General features: G+C 41.1%; 3 protein-coding genes across 4 annotated transcripts; 2 read left to right on the top strand and 1 right to left on the bottom strand.

Annotated features, from left to right (window-relative positions):
* The first annotated feature begins 409 nt into the window (after nt 1-409).
* Nucleotides 410-6,471, top strand: LOC113136012 (receptor activity-modifying protein 3). 2 transcript variants are annotated; one of them, XM_026316445.1, is made up of 6 exons: nt 410-561; nt 2,063-2,156; nt 2,285-2,444; nt 3,468-3,536; nt 3,673-3,826; nt 5,545-6,471. In XM_026316445.1, exons 3-6 carry the CDS (start codon nt 2,408-2,410, stop codon nt 5,789-5,791), a joined length of 507 nt encoding a protein of 168 aa, XP_026172230.1. In that variant the 5' UTR covers nt 410-561; nt 2,063-2,156; nt 2,285-2,407; the 3' UTR covers nt 5,792-6,471. The 2 variants fall into 2 exon arrangements, with proteins under 2 accessions (XP_026172230.1, XP_026172229.1); XM_026316444.1 differs by lacking the exon at nt 410-561 and having other exon boundaries at nt 1,966-2,156; nt 3,465-3,536.
* Nucleotides 6,472-9,862: 3,391 nt separating this feature from the next.
* Nucleotides 9,863-13,607, bottom strand: LOC113135313 (UDP-glucuronosyltransferase 1-2-like). Its single transcript, XM_033325752.1, has 2 exons — nt 13,482-13,607; nt 9,863-11,865 (listed from the first exon to the last, which is right to left on the bottom strand). Exon 2 carries the CDS (start codon nt 11,854-11,856, stop codon nt 10,267-10,269), a length of 1,590 nt encoding a protein of 529 aa, XP_033181643.1. The 5' UTR covers nt 11,857-11,865; nt 13,482-13,607; the 3' UTR covers nt 9,863-10,266.
* Nucleotides 13,608-14,519: 912 nt separating this feature from the next.
* Nucleotides 14,520-16,866, top strand: LOC113135314 (endonuclease domain-containing 1 protein-like). Its single transcript, XM_026315233.2, has 2 exons — nt 14,520-14,960; nt 15,782-16,866. Exons 1-2 carry the CDS (start codon nt 14,679-14,681, stop codon nt 16,400-16,402), a joined length of 903 nt encoding a protein of 300 aa, XP_026171018.1. The 5' UTR covers nt 14,520-14,678; the 3' UTR covers nt 16,403-16,866.
* The last annotated feature ends 241 nt before the right edge of the window (nt 16,867-17,107 follow it).

A 17,107-nucleotide genomic window follows, 5' to 3' on the forward strand; every position in this document is an offset into this window, starting at 1 on the left:
CTTCTGAAGTGTGATATAATATGGTAAAACTGCTACACATCCATGACTGGCTGTTTTGAATTCCAACAATGTCCCTAAATGTCTTTCAACATGCAATAAGCCCTGAATGCCCGGACACGGTTTCCGGTCTCCACAGGCCGAGATGTTTACAGAAGCCATAAGAAAAAGCTCTGACATCCTGCACAAAGCACAGGAAGTTGTTGCTTTTTATACTTTGTGTGTATGTGAGGCAAACGCACACGCCTGTAAAATGTAAACTTTATGTTTTTCCCACACGTTTGTGTTTTTTCCACATAAACTTTTGCACTTTTATGTAACACGACTGCAACGTGCAGAGCTTTCTGTGACACGCTGTTTATGTCTTTCAGAGGGTCTGTCTGTCTCGTACGTCGCACCAGCTTCCTGATCCCCGTCTCTGTCTAAGCTCAGTGAAGGAGGAAATCCCTCAAGGGTGTTTTCAGCAACTATGTGAGGAAGAGCAGGAAACCGGGCCATGCCGACCCCTTCACCCACATTTCCAGCACCAGCAGGACACTCCCCTTCCAGCTAGGATGGAAATGGGTGAGAAATGAAAGGAAAAATCAACATTTAGTGTCTTAGTGAGGTGTTGGGCTTCAGTGAGTCTTGGCATTGTCTCTGAACTCTACTGGAGGGATGAACACAGTTCATGTTCCCATATTTGTACATAATCTATTTATACATAATTTCCACATTTAAGCCTGGGCAGTGATCCCTCATACCCTGTGGATGTGCATCGTCATCCTGACAGATAAACATGACACACACACACACATGGTAATATACACACAGTGGAGTTTTTCCCATTTGTCACCTGTCTTTGATCACACACACATGGTAATATACACACAGACGAGTCTTTAATCACTGCAGAATCATGTGTTAACGTCAGCAGACGCACGGGAGTGAGGATGAAGCAGCAGTTCCTCTTATTTGCTGCTCACTGTACAGAAAGAATGATCTGAAACTGATAAATTAGACTTTCTATTAAACTAGTTTTTACAGAAATACATGCGTGATGAACCAAAATGGTGGCTGCTGCTGTATTACTCTCTATATTGCCCTTGCAGTCAACAGATCTCATGAAAAGATCAAAACCAATGAGTTAGTTCATTTCGCAACACTTTCTGAATTCCCTATTCTGCCTGTGGCTCTCAGCTCATTGGTTCTTCAATCTTTAAAAGCACATCACAAATTTCTATAATTAGGTTCTTTAAAATCCCTAAAACAAACAAAGAGGATGAAACCGTGGATATATTGGGGACTATTTTCAGTGGTGGATGAATTCCTATTTGCTCTCTGGTTAATATTAGCGTCAGCAGGTCAGCGTATGTGTATCAGAATGAACTACAGTGTGTGTTGATGCTGATGGAGGAACATGTCACTCAGTGATGAACATGTCAACACTGATGGGTTTTTATAGTTTCTGAACAATGACAGAGGAAAAACCCACATCAGGCTCTGGACACACACACACACAATACCTCTTAGTAGCACACATTCATTGTTGGTTTTGGTAACTCCATGGGGTTTACTGACCATTATAAACACACACCATATCACCAGCAAACTAACTAAATGGCTGTGGGAAAAGGGCACCCACTGTTTAATATACAGTCCTGGGAATTTCCATCTAAAGTGAGTTCTTAGTCGCAGCCGAGCCAGAAGGGGAAAGGACGGACTTTTGATGTCTTTTTATATGAGGCAGTCTTAACTCAACAGCATCATCTAATATCAAGACGCTCACCCAGCTGAACAAATCGTGACTGGATGTGGGATGTTTTCTCGATAAAGTGTCTTTTGTCTTCAAACTTTGTACAAGCAGCCCAAGAAAACAAAGAGGTGGTGCTGCATTTATTTATTTACTTTATATCAACAGATAAATTACTTTTTGACAACTGATTTATCATTTAGGTCATTTTTCTTTTTAAGCCGCGTCTTTTCTGTCTGCAGCTTCTTCAGTATATGAGGATTTGCACTTTTTAACTGGTCAATCTGTGTCAATCTGACCTGAGCATTTTGGGCTTTTACACGTTGGCTGCAGAAAATCTCCCATTTGATGAAGGTGACGGCATCGAACGAGACCCAGGAGAATGTTTTCACCAGACTAAATGATTAATCAGGAAAATAATCTGCAGGTTAGTTGCAGCGATAATTTCCTCTCTGCCTATCCTCCACCTTCACACATTATCTCATGATTAGATTATTATCCCTCCTGCTCTTCTTTCACTGGGCCCGTTTATCAGAAATGTTTCATCATCAGCAGAGCACGAACATTAGAGACAGAGGGCTGGGCTTGTTTCTTCACCCACTCAGCCCATGAGCTTCAGAAGGGACACTTCACAGACTGGACTGGGGCTTTGAGCTGCTCCCCTTCTCGCTGTCCACCATGATCGCCTACCTGCTCTTCACTTTTCTGATACTAGGTATGTATCTAACCTCACACACACACACACACACACATTAACTCTTCATTCTATGTGGGTGTTAATAAGGCTTTACTCCTGGTATTTCCTGTTTTTTTCTTCCATGTTTCCATGAGCGTCCATTGTTTTCACTGTGCGTGGGACTGATGGGGGGAAAAGGCAGAAAACATTTTAGTTTGAACAGAAGAAAAACAAAATGCTGCTTTTAAATCTTTTGAAATGTGCTGAAGTTGTTCATTAATCATAAGGAGTCCACAGGTGTTGGTGAATCACAAACCAACATTGAGCAAAGTTGACAGGAACCAAAACATTGACTGGTTTTTCTCACTTAGTGTTAGACCTGAATCTCAAGATTATTTTACCTTCACATGCAACGTTACTGTTACTTTAAATAATGAATCACTTGGTGCAAAAAATGTTATTTACTGTAGAAATGTCCATGTCCCTGAAGCAAAGTGAGTCTTCAAACTGCATCTTCTCTTCAGCCAACGCTCTAAAAACTAAAAGTTCAATATTGTACCTGGTTCCCAAATAGTAAAACATGTGAATTGTTCAACTTCGCTGCAGATCTGATTCTGAGTCTTTCTCTGTTGCTTTCTGTTTGGTTTAGTTTCTTTATCACTCTGGCACTGGCGTCGTCAAAGGGAAACAAAATTTGACACATGCAATAGTGTGATAACATGGTACAACCACACAATCCAGCGCTGATGAAACAACTGCAACACACAGTATTTGTGTATTATGTTAGTGCTGATGAACAGATTAATTTGTCAAATGGTTAAATATTGTCAACCCTTCAGCTCAGGAGTGTCAGTGCTTTGGACTTTATAGTCTTTATTGGTTCCCAGTTTCTCTGACTTAAGGTCCAAAATCCAAATATTCATTTACAATCATGGACAAAAACAGCAAATCCTAACATAGAAACCTGAACATGGAATTATGTTTTTCAATAGTTTTGTCTTAAAAAGTGAGTCTTCCTTATAATCCACTGAAGAATTTGATGGAACAGTTTTCTGCCAGCAGGTCCACTGAAGGCTGAGACGTCCGGTCTGAAGTCAAGAAAAACTAATCAAACACTGAATCTGAAACACAGTATGTCAGTCATTTTACACAGAAACATCCTTTGAATCAAATATATTAACAATAAAAACCTGGATATGTGAGCTTTTATAAATGTGTGGCTGAAAGTTCATTTACGTAGGAAAAAACTTTTTTTTTTTTCTTCCAGAGGAATTTCAGGACCAGGAAACCGCTTTCTCGGGACAACACTGTAAGCCGGCCCACCTGGTAAACTTGAGTCACGTCTACTGTGGTGAAAATTTTCACCATAAAATAATGAACATCAGCACAGAAGATTGGTGTGTCCTGGAAAACATCATCAGGTACACGGGCTGTTTCTAGAATTAAATGGGGGTTTGCCAACTTTGTTTATTTAGGTGTTTTGATTCATTCGTTAATACTTTTAATTCTATTATGCATTTAGTCACTTTTTAAATCCAGATTTCAAAAACTGAGTTCATTGTAAAGTTATGTTAAAATATAAACTCAAGAAACTGCAGATTTAGGTCAGCAGGGGAGTGGTTCACCACAAATAAAATATGTGGTCAGAAAGTGTCATGCTGCCACTGTTGTGGAATTCAATAACCCACATAACATTCAGTTAATAAGCCTCGTGACAACGTGACATTTTGGTGCTGATGTTTTTTTGTTTATTCAGGATATTCAGATATAAACGTTAACACCGGCTGTAAACTGCAGCCTGTTCAAATCTATCAAACCCATCTAATGCATGATCTCCTGCCTTAGCTGATAACTTTCTCTTTATGCTGTGATCTTTATCTTTATATAGGTTTCTGAGCTTTTACAGACAATATAACAAACTAATCAAACTAATAAAAATGAAAAAACGAAGTTGCCTTTTTCACCTTATTTCAGATCAGAAATTACACGTCATCTAAAATATTGATCAACTTCAAACCGATACAGAAAGTCCTAAAGCTAAGACTGAAAAAACATCTGAAAGTTCATGTTCAACCACCATCAACTGTGTAAACAAGTAGCTCAGTGCACAGAACATTAATCAGCAGATATTTTATTAATCCAATGATGAAAAAGACATTTTTCAGGCAAAAACGCCAAAAACCTGCAGCTTCTCCAAACGTATCATTTTCTTTTGTCATATATGAAATACAGGAAAGGAAAAGGAAGGATATTCTACTTATTTTATAGACAAGACAACCAAATAATTGTTAAACTAATCTATAATATCTAATCTATATATAATGAAAATAATATATATTTCAGGGCTTGGAACCAACACATGCTCAATTCTTCCTATTTAGTAATATTTCAGTAAAATCTGCAGTTTCGGCTGTTTCACTTTTAGCTGTTTTAGGAAGTGACTGCACCTTTTTAAAGATTTTTTTGGACTGGAGTGTCACAGATGGCAGGGGAGGAAAGATGGAAAATAAGGATATAATCTGTCAAATGTTGGTCAATATATCTCTAATAAATGCGAGATTTCTGCACCCTGAGGTTTAAATAGGACTGATGGTGTCTTCCTATGGCCCACCCTTCCACAGCCTCAGTTATTTCATGTTCAAACAGGACGTAGTTTAACCGCAGCACTCTCAGTTTTGGTCACCGGGAGATGTGCCATGCTGTTCAAATGAAGAGTTTCATTTCAAAAGTGAGATATCTAGTTTCACAAAAACAAAGTCTTCTTATGAAATGAGGCTTCAGTGTAAAATCTTTTCTTTGTTCAGGAAGCTTCTTAAAAAAACAAATGAACATTGAACCGAGCTCTGGTTTCAACCTGTTTGTGGCTAAAACATCCCAGATTTTAAATTCCTATAACGCTAAACTCTAGAGCGACTCATTAAGGGGTTGCAGCTAATGACTTTTTTTCACAATCAGTTAATTTGATTATTTAATCACGTTGTCTATAAAACATCAAGAAAAGGCTCCCGACAAGTTGTTGGGAAAAAACCAACAAAGGTATTTATTTTACAATGCTACAGGACCGAGTAAAGGAGACAATCTGCTGAAGATGATTCTTTCTTCCTGGATAATCACCTCCTGGTTTGTTTATCTATTCCAGACCATACAATGATTTGACAGTATGCTTGGAGACTGCTTCTCATTTGGTCAACTGCTATTACCCAAATCCCGACATCCAAGACTTCTTCCTCTACATCCACTCCAAATATTTCCATAACTGCACTAAAAAGGAGTTCCTACTGGAGGATGCACCTCACGGGTTGGTGATCACCCTCACCCTGATCCCTGTGAGCCTCATCCCCATGCTGGTTTATCTGGTAATCTGGAAAAGTAAGATCCAAGAGTGAACCCAGAAACTGCTCTGTGTTTGTTTTTGTTTTTAACTTACTTTATTTGTAGTCGGTATGATGGTAAAATTGAAAGATGAGTAATTTATGAAGTTATAAAATGAGGAAAGCATTTCGAAGTCTAAATGTGTTCATACAAAAATCTGATCACAAGATCAATACCACTCCGATGACTATAATGTTAAACCACAAGCAACTCTCAACAAGGAAGCCAGTAAATATAGTTAACAACATGTCAAACTACTGCTTTGTTTATACATGTGCATGTTATATGTAACAGTGACGTTGGTCAGTTCCACCTCATCTGTGCTGGTTGGGTTAGAGGTCAGGCTTCTGTGCGGACCAGCCCAGTTCTTCCACATCACAGGGGGAAAAGCATTTCTTCACGGAGCCGTCCGTGTGCGAGGGGCATTGTCATGTTGAAACAGGAAACACAACAGGGAAACAGCTCAATTGTCGAAGCTATTGTTGTGAGTCCTAAGCAGGAAACACTATGAAACTTTGATAACACTAGAAGAAATAAATTATTGTCCTAATATTCTCTAAATGCAATATAATGTTTAGACTGTACCCAGGCTGGTCAGACTACCACCAGTATTCATGTCTCTGAACTACCTGCTGGAATATGAATTTTGTAAATTGCTATTTTCATTAAATAAAGTCTGAACATGTTGAGTTTATTTCCCAGTAGTTGTTGCACCAGGAGCAAAAATCATCCATGATGGTTTGTTTTTATCTGCTCACAGATTTATTAGCATCTTATTATTATTATTATTATTATTGCATTGTTTCATCAACATTTTATTTTGATTGCATATGTAATATTTTTACAACACAAACAAGAAGCGTTACAGAAACTGGGTTCCTGAGATGATGCTCCAAAGTACCATCACTTCTCTGCTGTGGTTCTGCTGGTATCACTGTGTGTATTATTTCACTGTCTTTGTGAGGAGCTTTAAAACTTCCCACCGGGTCATGAAGGATAGGGAGATAAGAAAACCGAGAATCATTAGCACTGAGTAACACTAACAGTGCTTCTGCTTTTTGTATGCACTGAATCATGAGCTCACACACACACACACACACACACACACACACACACACACACACACACACAGATTATTGGCTTCAGCCAGGTCAACAAAAACACATCATTTCCTTCTTCACACCTACACCACCCAGTGCCACCCAGATGATCAGCCCTCTTGTTTCTGGTCACCCAAACATCAGTTTTGTGTTCTGGGTGTGTCGAGATGAAACTGCAGAGGGTACAGGTACACACAGCTGACCATCTAGAGGACAGGTAGCTGTTTTATCGCGATGAGTGTTGTTGCTGTTGTTACTGCTGGATGAGCTGCAGCAGCAGGACCAGAAAACTGTGGGTTGTAGAAGTTTCCAACTGACACACTGTGGACGTAGAGTCTGTTAGTGCAAAAAGAAAAGAGTCCAGAGTTTTAAAGTCGAGTCAGAGTCAATATATCGTTTCAGTCTTGGTGTAAAACTCTGCGCTGATACAGGAGACTGAGGCTGTTAAAACAGTGATTTCCTCTCTCACACTTATCAGCAGCAACATGTTTGTTTAGAGCTTCCTAGAGGTGATTCCCCCACAGAGAAGGAGCATTGTTTATCTTATCTCACAGCCTGGTCCTGCTGAGAGCAACACTGACCTTCTTTTCATATGTAACATTCTCCACTGGTTTTAGTTTTCCCCCAAAGTCAAATGTGTCCAATTAGATTTTTTTTAGAAATACAAACACTACATGGACAAACATGTGCAGGCATAAAAACACGAGGCCTGTGGGACTGTTGAATATCTGTAACAGCCTCCACTCTTCTGGTTTCACACTTTCCATTAGATGCTGAAAATGCTGCAGGGATTTGCTCCCATTTACACTGATGTTGGTTTTGGCTCACGGCGTCTGACCGAGCTGCTAAAGCCAGTTTGTTTGTGACAGTGTGACACAAAAACATGAAAAGGACAAACACAAACTGTTGTTGCAAAGTTGGAAACATATTTTCTGAAATCTTTTTGGACTTTTTCACCTTAAAATGCAGCAGTGCCTGCAGCCTCCCTCTGCATGTGTTTAGATGTGAGTGACCAAAGAATATTTTTTTAAATATAGAAATAAAAAATATTAATTTGAGTTCTCAAAAAATATCATTGCATGTTTGCAGAAATAAGATTCTTCGCTAGAAATAAGGAGCCTGAATCAAACCGCCTCCAGACAGAGCACAGTTTGGAGTAAAGACTACTGACATACAGTACTTTGAAGCATAATATGTACATTTAATACACATTTTCCACTTTAAGAAAGCTTAATATGACCAGTGTTTGTTTGAGGTGGTGTTGTACTGAACTGTATTAGACTAAAATGTGTTTCTAATATTCCTCTCTAAACTACGACCTTAAAAACAAGTTACAGAGAGAATCACTCAAAACTTAAAGAAATACTGTTCTTGTGTTTTCTAGCATTGCGTTAGGTTTCATGCATGTACCTAATAAAGTGGCATTGTAGTGTTGTAGCTTTGCAAACTGCAGCACTGTGGACACACTGCCCCCTACTGGTTCAAATCAGGTCAAAGCAATTGCAGAAGTTATAGTAATGTAAACATACTCCATATGCAAAACTATAAGGTAATGGTACAGAAGTATTTTAGCAAAATATACTTAGAAGTTAAAAAGTATTATTTTGTTTTTGTTTTAGAGTGTAATATGCAGTGGTGTAGTTTTGATGTGTTGATGCTTAAAGTAACTAGTAGTTTTATCTGTGACATCAGTGTAATAAAGTAAAAAGTACAATACTTTTCTAATTTGCAGTACATGTAGAAATAAATGGAAATACTAAAGTACTGATTGATCTTAAATACAGTTCTATGTATTTCTATGTACTTAGTTACAATCCACTCAAAGTATATTAGCAAAGTATTACTAGTACTGATACATTAATATGCACACAGCACTACTCTAGTACTACTTTATATACTGTAGTACTACTTTACGTACTACTGTGATGTTTAATCTATTAGAATGTGTCATATGTTATAAAATGACTATATAGTTTACATGAAAAATCTTGGTATAAAAAGTACAATATCTCCCTTTAAAATATACTAGAATAGAAGTAATAAGTATAAAGTACATTACTTTTTACTACTACTTAGCAATAGTCTCAAAATCGTACATAAGTACAATCTGTAGTAAATGTACTTTTCATTAATGTATGAATCAGAATGGTTCCCTCAAACCGTCTGAATCCAGTATATGTATGTCAGAGTATTTAGTATAGATGGTGATACTGCAGTATTATCTGATGATACATAACAGGAAAACCACAGAAACGCTTTGTCTGTGATGATAAAAACTTTTCAGAAGTCGTTTTATTTTATCTCGTCTCAGTTTGATGTTGAGACGCACAAACCATCATCAACCGTGTGAGGGTCGTGGGCTGCTTTAGGACAGGCGGAACATTTATGTTCACTGTAAAACCTCCACACATGTGGTCCAAATAACACAAAACATGTTTCTGATCTGTATTGTATTGTTTTTAAAAGGAGGTGAATCTTTTTGTTTGCTTGTTTTAGCTTGCACAAGTCACTGGCGAGAAGCTGAAACTGAGGTTTACTAAACTCTGAAGTTAACTGTCTAAAACAACCATTTACTCTAATGAATAAAACATACCAGGACATTTGTTCACTTTCTTTCTGTCTGATGGAAAGAGAGAAGATTGATGCTGACTATGACGTCAGTTAGCCTAGCTTAGCATAAACACTGGCAGCAGGGGGAAACAGCTAGCCTGGCTCTGTTTGGAAATCAAACAATAAATTTAGCGACAGCCCCAAAGCTCAAATAAATAAGTTGGACGGTTCCTGTAACGTTCCCTATAGATGTGAAAAGAATCTTTAGATTATCCAGGGACATTTGTGTTTTTCATCTTATTTTGTAAATTAACCAGGAACCATTTGAAGTTGTAGCTTCCCACATGTTGTCCAGCAAATATTCTGACAGTTTTATTTCAAAATGAAAGAAAACTTTCCTTGTTAATGCAGGAACTAAAGACACTAAACCAAACAGATGTTCTTACTTCTTTTTATTTGTCTTTCTTTGGGTCCTAATGCAAAACATAAAACTTGCAGCAATCATTTTGAAAGGGTGATTCAAAAAAGCACATAAAATAAAAATCTCACTTATCTAATATAAAAGTAAACCTTTGTCACTATTATATCAAATATCTGAGCTTAGTCACATGTTATCTGAGTCTCTGTTTGAAGGATGCATCAGTTAAACCTGATGAAATTTCAACAGATTCCCAGAAAAGACCAAAACCCAGATATTTTGTTTACTAGTTTCATTTTCTAAAAAGATTTGGTAATTAGACAATACTTCAATTCTCTGCATTTCTTTTCTTTCCATGTGATTTGTTGAATAAAAAAATCAGCACCTTTTATTCTTTAAGGTGACCGCGAGGAGTCGGTGACTACTCCTGCTTAGGTTTTCTCCTCCTGCACAGTCGAAAGCACAGGAATCGTACTGATGCCACTACAGCGGCTGCCAGCAGCAACAGGACCGCTAACAAGAAGCACAGCACATCCACAGAATAATACGCATACCAGCGCATCTTAAAGGACTCAGTGCGTAAATGCGAAGCTCCTTTGTGCCTCATAACAAACTCGATCCAGTAAACTGCTGTGTCCAGAGGATGCATCGGTTTGTCCCGATGGAGCTCAGAGAGGCGCTTCATGTTCCGTCTGTAAGAGGGGTTGTGAAGAACTTCCTGTATCGCCTCCAGAAAGTTCTGTTGGGTGAGTTTGGTCACCTCCACCACTTTAGCAGCTCCTCGTGCTTCTAATCTCAACACGTTCTCAAACTGGTCAAACATGAGAGGCATGCCTATTATTGGCACTCCGTGGTAGATGGACTCATAGACCCCGTTGGTACCGCCGTGGGCCACAAAGGCTCTGGCCTTCGGGTGACCCAAGAGGTCGTTCTGAGGCATCCACTTCACCAGTAGGGTGTTGTTGCCCAGATTGTTGGGGCGCTCACCGACATGCCTCCATATGACCTTCTGGGGGATTTGTGCGAAGGCAGCTGCGATTTCTGAAGTGATTTCTACAGGTAGACCTTTAACCAGTGTACCCAGAGCCATCAGGATGAATCCATGCTCTCCTGAACTTTGAACAAACTCCTCCAGCTCTGATGATAAAGGCTCTGAAGGTTTACACTGAAAACCGCCGATATAGACAATGTTTGGCATGGTGGGCCTGGGGAATTCAAAGACAAAGTCCACCCTCATGAGCCAGATGTCGGCTCCTTGTAGGAGGTGATAGAAGCTCACATCTGGACCAAAGTACCTGGCCACCAGTCTATCATAGTGAGGGCAGACTACGAACCTGTCAATGCACGTGTTGAGGAGATAGTGCAGTAAGTTCTTGACTCTTTGCACAAAGGTCATCTTATCTGGTGCAGCAAATCCAGATGTTGGGACATAGGAAGTTGGAGATGGAGCTACCACAAAATGCCCTTCTCCACTGGTGATCCATCTCACATTAAATACAGTTGGTAGCTTAAGTTCATGGGCCACCAGAACTCCTACAGGCAATCCTGGGTCCAGAAGAACCATGTCAAAGTCAGTATCACGAATACGCTGCATTAGAGTCTTGTTCTCGAATATTTCTACCCCCAGCAGACTGGCCTGTTGGTGAATTTTCGACAGTACAGTGAATATTTCCCAGTAGAAGTTCGCAAAGCTGATTAGAGACCCCCCCTGTTTCTGGATCGCCAGCATTTTGACCAGGAAGGTTACGAAGAAGTCCTGATCCTCTATGCTGATGGCTTCTGGCAGGGTGACAGTGATCGAGTGGTAATGTGCTGTGTTTTCCTTGATGTACCAGCTTGTCGCTGTGCGGACCACGGTGACCTCATGGCCCCTGGCGTGGAGGCTCTGGATCAGCAGGTTCATGTTGACCCAGTGGCTTCCATCTACTGGGAACACCAGGATCTTTCCACCATGGACACTGGACACACTCACCACCAGTAGCAGGAGAGAAAGTCCTGGGATGCTCCCCATGGATTAATTCTGGGGTAAGGAACAAAACACGCACGTTTATGTGAGCAATTTTAAATTTTGCATCAATAGTGATGAGGTTGAGTCTTACTTGATGATTTTTAATTAACTTAATACAGTCTCCTAAAACAGCAAACACTGAGACACCAGTGTCTCGGAGCCGTGAGGAAACATATTGCTCTTTTTGTCGCTGAATAAAGAAACAACAAAAATGGGACTAATTGCAGCTTTAATGCAAAGTTTTGTGTAAAAAGCCTCCTAATTACAGCTGCAAGATCAAAAACATGCCAGCAGCTAAAATAATATTAATAAGTGCTTCAGTTTTCCATGTTGCAGTCAGAAGGGATGACCGGAGGATTAGCGTCAGCGCTCAACCATCTAAATCTCCCTCTTGTTATTAACTGAGCTGATGTTTCAGCTTCTCTTCTTAAGATCAAACCAGACGCAGAACAGCAGGAATGTGGTGAATCTGAAGAAGCTGCTGAGCTGCAGTGGGAGATCAGTTACACAAGATGAGGTGAAATTAAAGTGACAAATCAAAATTAGACGCCAAAAGTGACACTGGGCTGCACATGAAGCTCAAAGAGCATCAGGCAGCATCACGATCAGGCTTGTTTTAATTCATGGGAGAGTTTTCTTCTTTGTAAACGTCTGTCAGCAGCTTCCCCGTCCTCTGCACTCATCAAACAAACAACGGTGCGGTGCTGCCATTAAAGTGTTAACATGAGACAATAATTGCCCAGTCAGACCTGAGGATGTAATTAATGGTTTAAACTTTACATCCAAATACACTTCAGCTCCCAGAAGGATTAGATCCACAGAGAATACAGGGTGTCAGTGGGTAACAGATCATCTTTACACATGTCAACCTGTGTGTGTGTGTCAAACCACAATAATAAGACGTTCTGTTTGGAGCCGCTCAGGGCGAAGCTGTGAAGCTGAGCGATTACACACTGTGCAGGTGTTTCTCCTCATTTTCTGTCTCAAGCTCCTCCTCTCGTCTTCACTCGCTTTTCTTTGAAGCCTGTTTCAATTAAAGTGCTGCTTCGAATCTACATGAAGTGAAGACATCTTCAACGCAGACGCTTGGACTGAGACTTTGATTTCATAGATTTTCCTCTTCCTCTTATTTCTAAAGTCTCCCACCATAGCCGAGACACTTATGATAACAGAGCAGTAATTATAAAAAGTACTAACTTCTAAAAAGATTCAGTTCTGGGTTTGGATGTTCCTGTCACTTCATTTGCTACATGGTTCCTCAAAGTAGGACTTGAAACCAGAGGGAAATTTCTCTTGGGTTCACCAGGAGTGCACACCCTGTAAAAACCCTGAAATGGTGCTTCAACAGACCAAAGTCCAGTTGAATGCACATGTCATAAAATCTTGCTGTTACTAGCTGGGGCTTTACAGACTCATGACTCTATTTATGACATAACACAAGAAAACACAGAGTCCTGTTTCATCTGAGCACATTTATGGCTGAGAAAGCTGAGGAGAGGAATCTGACAGTATGCATTTCCTCTACAGATCTGCCACTTCCACAAAACAAACACTTTGAAAACAGAACAAATGATTCAGGATCCTCAGTCCCTTCTGTGCAGATGTTGGAGAAAAGTGTTGTGTCCTACCTTAAGTCCCTGAACCAGTGCAGAAATGTACGTGAAGTGGTCTGTGAGGCCCAGTGGCTGCAGGAAAAAGAATCCCAGCTCCAGACCAGATTATTGTGTTACACAAGAAGAAAAGAGGTTTGTTAGGGAGGGCAGCAAGGAAGGGGGGCCGGCCCTTACATTAGGCCACCTTTGGGCCTAATGTGGCAAGTGGGCCCCCTTGTGGTGTCTTTATATATAGTCATACAGAACTCTGTTTTGTTAGGGAGGGCAGCAAGGAAGGGGGACCGGCCCTTACATTAGGCCACCTTTGGGCCTAATGTGGCAAGTGGGCCCCCTTGTGGTGTCTTTATATATAGTCATACAGAACTCTGTTTTGTTAGGGAGGGCAGCAAGGAAGGGGGACCGGCCCTTACATTAGGCCACCTTTAGGTCTAATGTGGCATGTGGGCCCCCTTGTGGTGTCTTTATATATAGTCATACAGAACTCTGTTTTTACTTCTCCACATTTGTCCTGTCCTGCCTCTTTTAACGCTGCAGGATCACAGGATGAATCGATTGTATCTGCCCCTCCTCTATTTCTTCCTCATCCTCACCTCATGTGTTTACTGAAGGTGGATGGTCTCAGGTCAGAGATATGTGTCCTGCCTTCAGATGTCTGGACTCAGGGGGGTTAATGTTCTGCAGTATTAATTAAGCGCCTGTGGAAAATGAAGCTGTACTGAGCTGCCAGTTCATTTACATTTCCGGCATCACCAACACACCTTCTGGCTTTGTGTCTGCTCCTTATATGTTCTCTGTCACCAAATGAAGCTGTTCATCTAAATAACCATCAGCAAGCACGACCCTGACCCTGACCCTGATCCTGATCCTGACCCGTTATGATGGTGCCTGCACAGCTGTGCCCACACGTGGATGGAAACTTCATTCAAAGCATCATTTTCTCTGCTTTCTGAGTGTTTCCCTCAGATGTTAGTGTGTTTTTAAAGTGTGTTTGTTTTATCTCATTGTGTCTTTAAGTGCAGTTTCCTGACGTGTGACAGTCACGCACACTCCGCTGGTTTCCTTCCTGTTAAAATGCCACAGATGAAACTGATGCTCAGCCTCATTTCACGTGAAACGGAACAGCTCTCGCTTCATTCACGCTGCGTGTGTCTGTATGTGGAGGCATGACACGTCTGTGGGCATCTGACTGCTGAAAGTCACCGGATTATCAAAATGTCACGTCTCTGTGCTCTGGCTGCGCTCGTCCTGGTCTCGTCCGGGACCTGGTGTCCGTGCGCAGCCGATGTTGGGGATTTCGCCCCTTGTCTGCACTTCTTCTACAAGGCCTGGCCTCCTAAAGGTCTGACAGGGACCCCGATCTGTCAGCGTTACCACAACCAGTACCGGTTTGCCTCGTTGTATAGCCGAGCGCGCCGCTCTCCGTGGTTCTCAGCCTACTTGTACACGGCGCCAGAAGGGAAGAGACCCTCCGCGTCCTGGAAGTTTGAGCCACAGGTGAGGCTGTTTCTGTAGAACAATAGCCAGTGATGGTTGATGTCGCATTAAACGAAGATTTAAGATGTTGAATTGTTGGATTTTGTAGCGGTCTGTGTTTAGAAACTGGTGTCCAGGGTCTGGTCCTGCCCACCGGGCTCAGCTGGACTCAGTCACTGTCAGGGAAAGGACAGCTCTGGTTTACTTTCTCTTAAACATAACATCATGTTTATTCTCAAATGAGACATAACTCTTCTTTATTTCACAATCGGATCGTTGTATCTGACACATCCTGTAGATACGGACGGTCCAGTTTAGCAGCGAAGTGTTTCCAGACAGTGAATAAAAGGAAAAGGAGGAAGTGAGCCCTGCTGAACGGGAACTCTGAAATGTGACAGCTAGACAAAACAGTACATGGCCAAAAGTGTGTGGACAATGTTGGGAACATATGATTGTTCTTGGGTCTTATGTCATTTTGGGAGCTTAGGGTTTAGTTTTACAATCACAGATAGACACAAATTACACATGGTGGGTTTTCGAAGGCAGATTCTGATTCTTTTACACCCACACTTGACAGTTTTTATGTGGTTTTACTTCTGCTGCTGCCTTGTTGACAGTTTCTCAGGGGTTGAGGTTCCGGTGGTTCAGACTGTTACTGGTTCCCAGAAGCCTCTGACTTTTCCTCCAATGTGGACATGAGGTGGACGGTGACTTGTGGTTCACACAGTATTATGCTCTGGGGCAGAAGAAGTTCAGTTTATTTCATGTATAAATACATAATGAATGTAGGATTTGTTAGACCTTTAAAACAACACTCTTTCTTTTCACACTCCAATAAACAGCTGGCCTACCCGGGGGCTGACGGCAACATGATCCCGTTCCCCCTGGGCCCACTGGACCAGAACGTGGTGGACAGCCAGGCGGTGGAACCGGACTACATCAATTCCACTTACTCCCGGGGCCACCTGAACCCGAGCCTTCACCACCAGAGCCACGAGGACCGCATCGGCACCTTCACCCTCACTAATGTGGTTCCTCAGAAGGCGGGCTCTAATGACGGGCCCTGGGAAGTCCTGGAGCAGACCGTCAACAAAACCTTAGCGGCCTACTGTCTTGGAGAGGCTTACGTAGTGACGGGCATCATCCCTTACCAGACCGACGAGCACTGGCTCAAGAACCACCGCGTGGCTGTGCCTGAGTACATCTGGTCGGCCTACTGCTGCCCAAACTACAACAGCAGCCTTCCAGAAGAGCTGAGAGACGCCTTTCCCACGTACGCCGCTGTCGGCCGCAACGACCGCAACAGCACCGAGGAGATTGTGCCTGTGAGTCAAACGGCAAAAAAACACTTCAGGGGCTATGACGTGAGAAAGATGCCACTGGGAACACTGGAGATGTACCTGAACGACAGGTTCAGGACTGTCGTGAGTGTTTTCTATGAGCAGTGTTCTGGTGCAGACTGATCCGGCTGCAGACCCAAACACTCTCACAACATTCATACAGTCATTAGGTTGTTGAAGAGATCTTTGCATTTAGCCAAATAAATTTAAGCAGAATGATAAGACTGTCTTCTAAAAGACAGACAAGGACAAAAACGCACAAACGCACAAAAACTAAACAGACTTTGAAAGGCCAGTAATCTGTTTGCTTCCCAAAATAAAAGCCAGGGAAAGGGCAGCACAGGTAAAAACAAGCAGAAGAATCACCGCATGTCTTCATTTTGTGAATTTTATCTACAACAAGCTAAAAAGATTTTAGTCCATGGGAATCTGGAAGGAGCAGAAGGCACCAAAGCCTTTGACCACTAGGTGGCGTCGTTGTGCAACACACAGGTGGTAGATGAGAATTTTAGTGCAGCTTCTGTTGACTGTGCTGCAACTTTTACCTTAAACTTTAACTTTTTTTGATTATTAAAAAAAAACAAAAACCTCATTATCTTGAAAATTAACTTGACTTTTGTCTTATATTTCACAAAATAATCTTATTAATTAATTCTTTTTTTTTTAGATCTGTTTCATATTTAAACCTAAAATCGCATTTTAACTGATTAATATGTATAAGTGTGTGTGTTGGAGGTTTTCTGTAAATGAAAATAAATAGAAATATATTATATTCTTGATTCAATCATGAAGAAATAAATCATTTGCAGAGTCTTTCAGACAAACATG

Source organism: Mastacembelus armatus, chromosome 19, assembly GCF_900324485.2.
Source record: "Mastacembelus armatus chromosome 19, fMasArm1.2, whole genome shotgun sequence".
Lineage (NCBI taxonomy): Eukaryota > Metazoa > Chordata > Actinopteri > Synbranchiformes > Mastacembelidae > Mastacembelus > Mastacembelus armatus.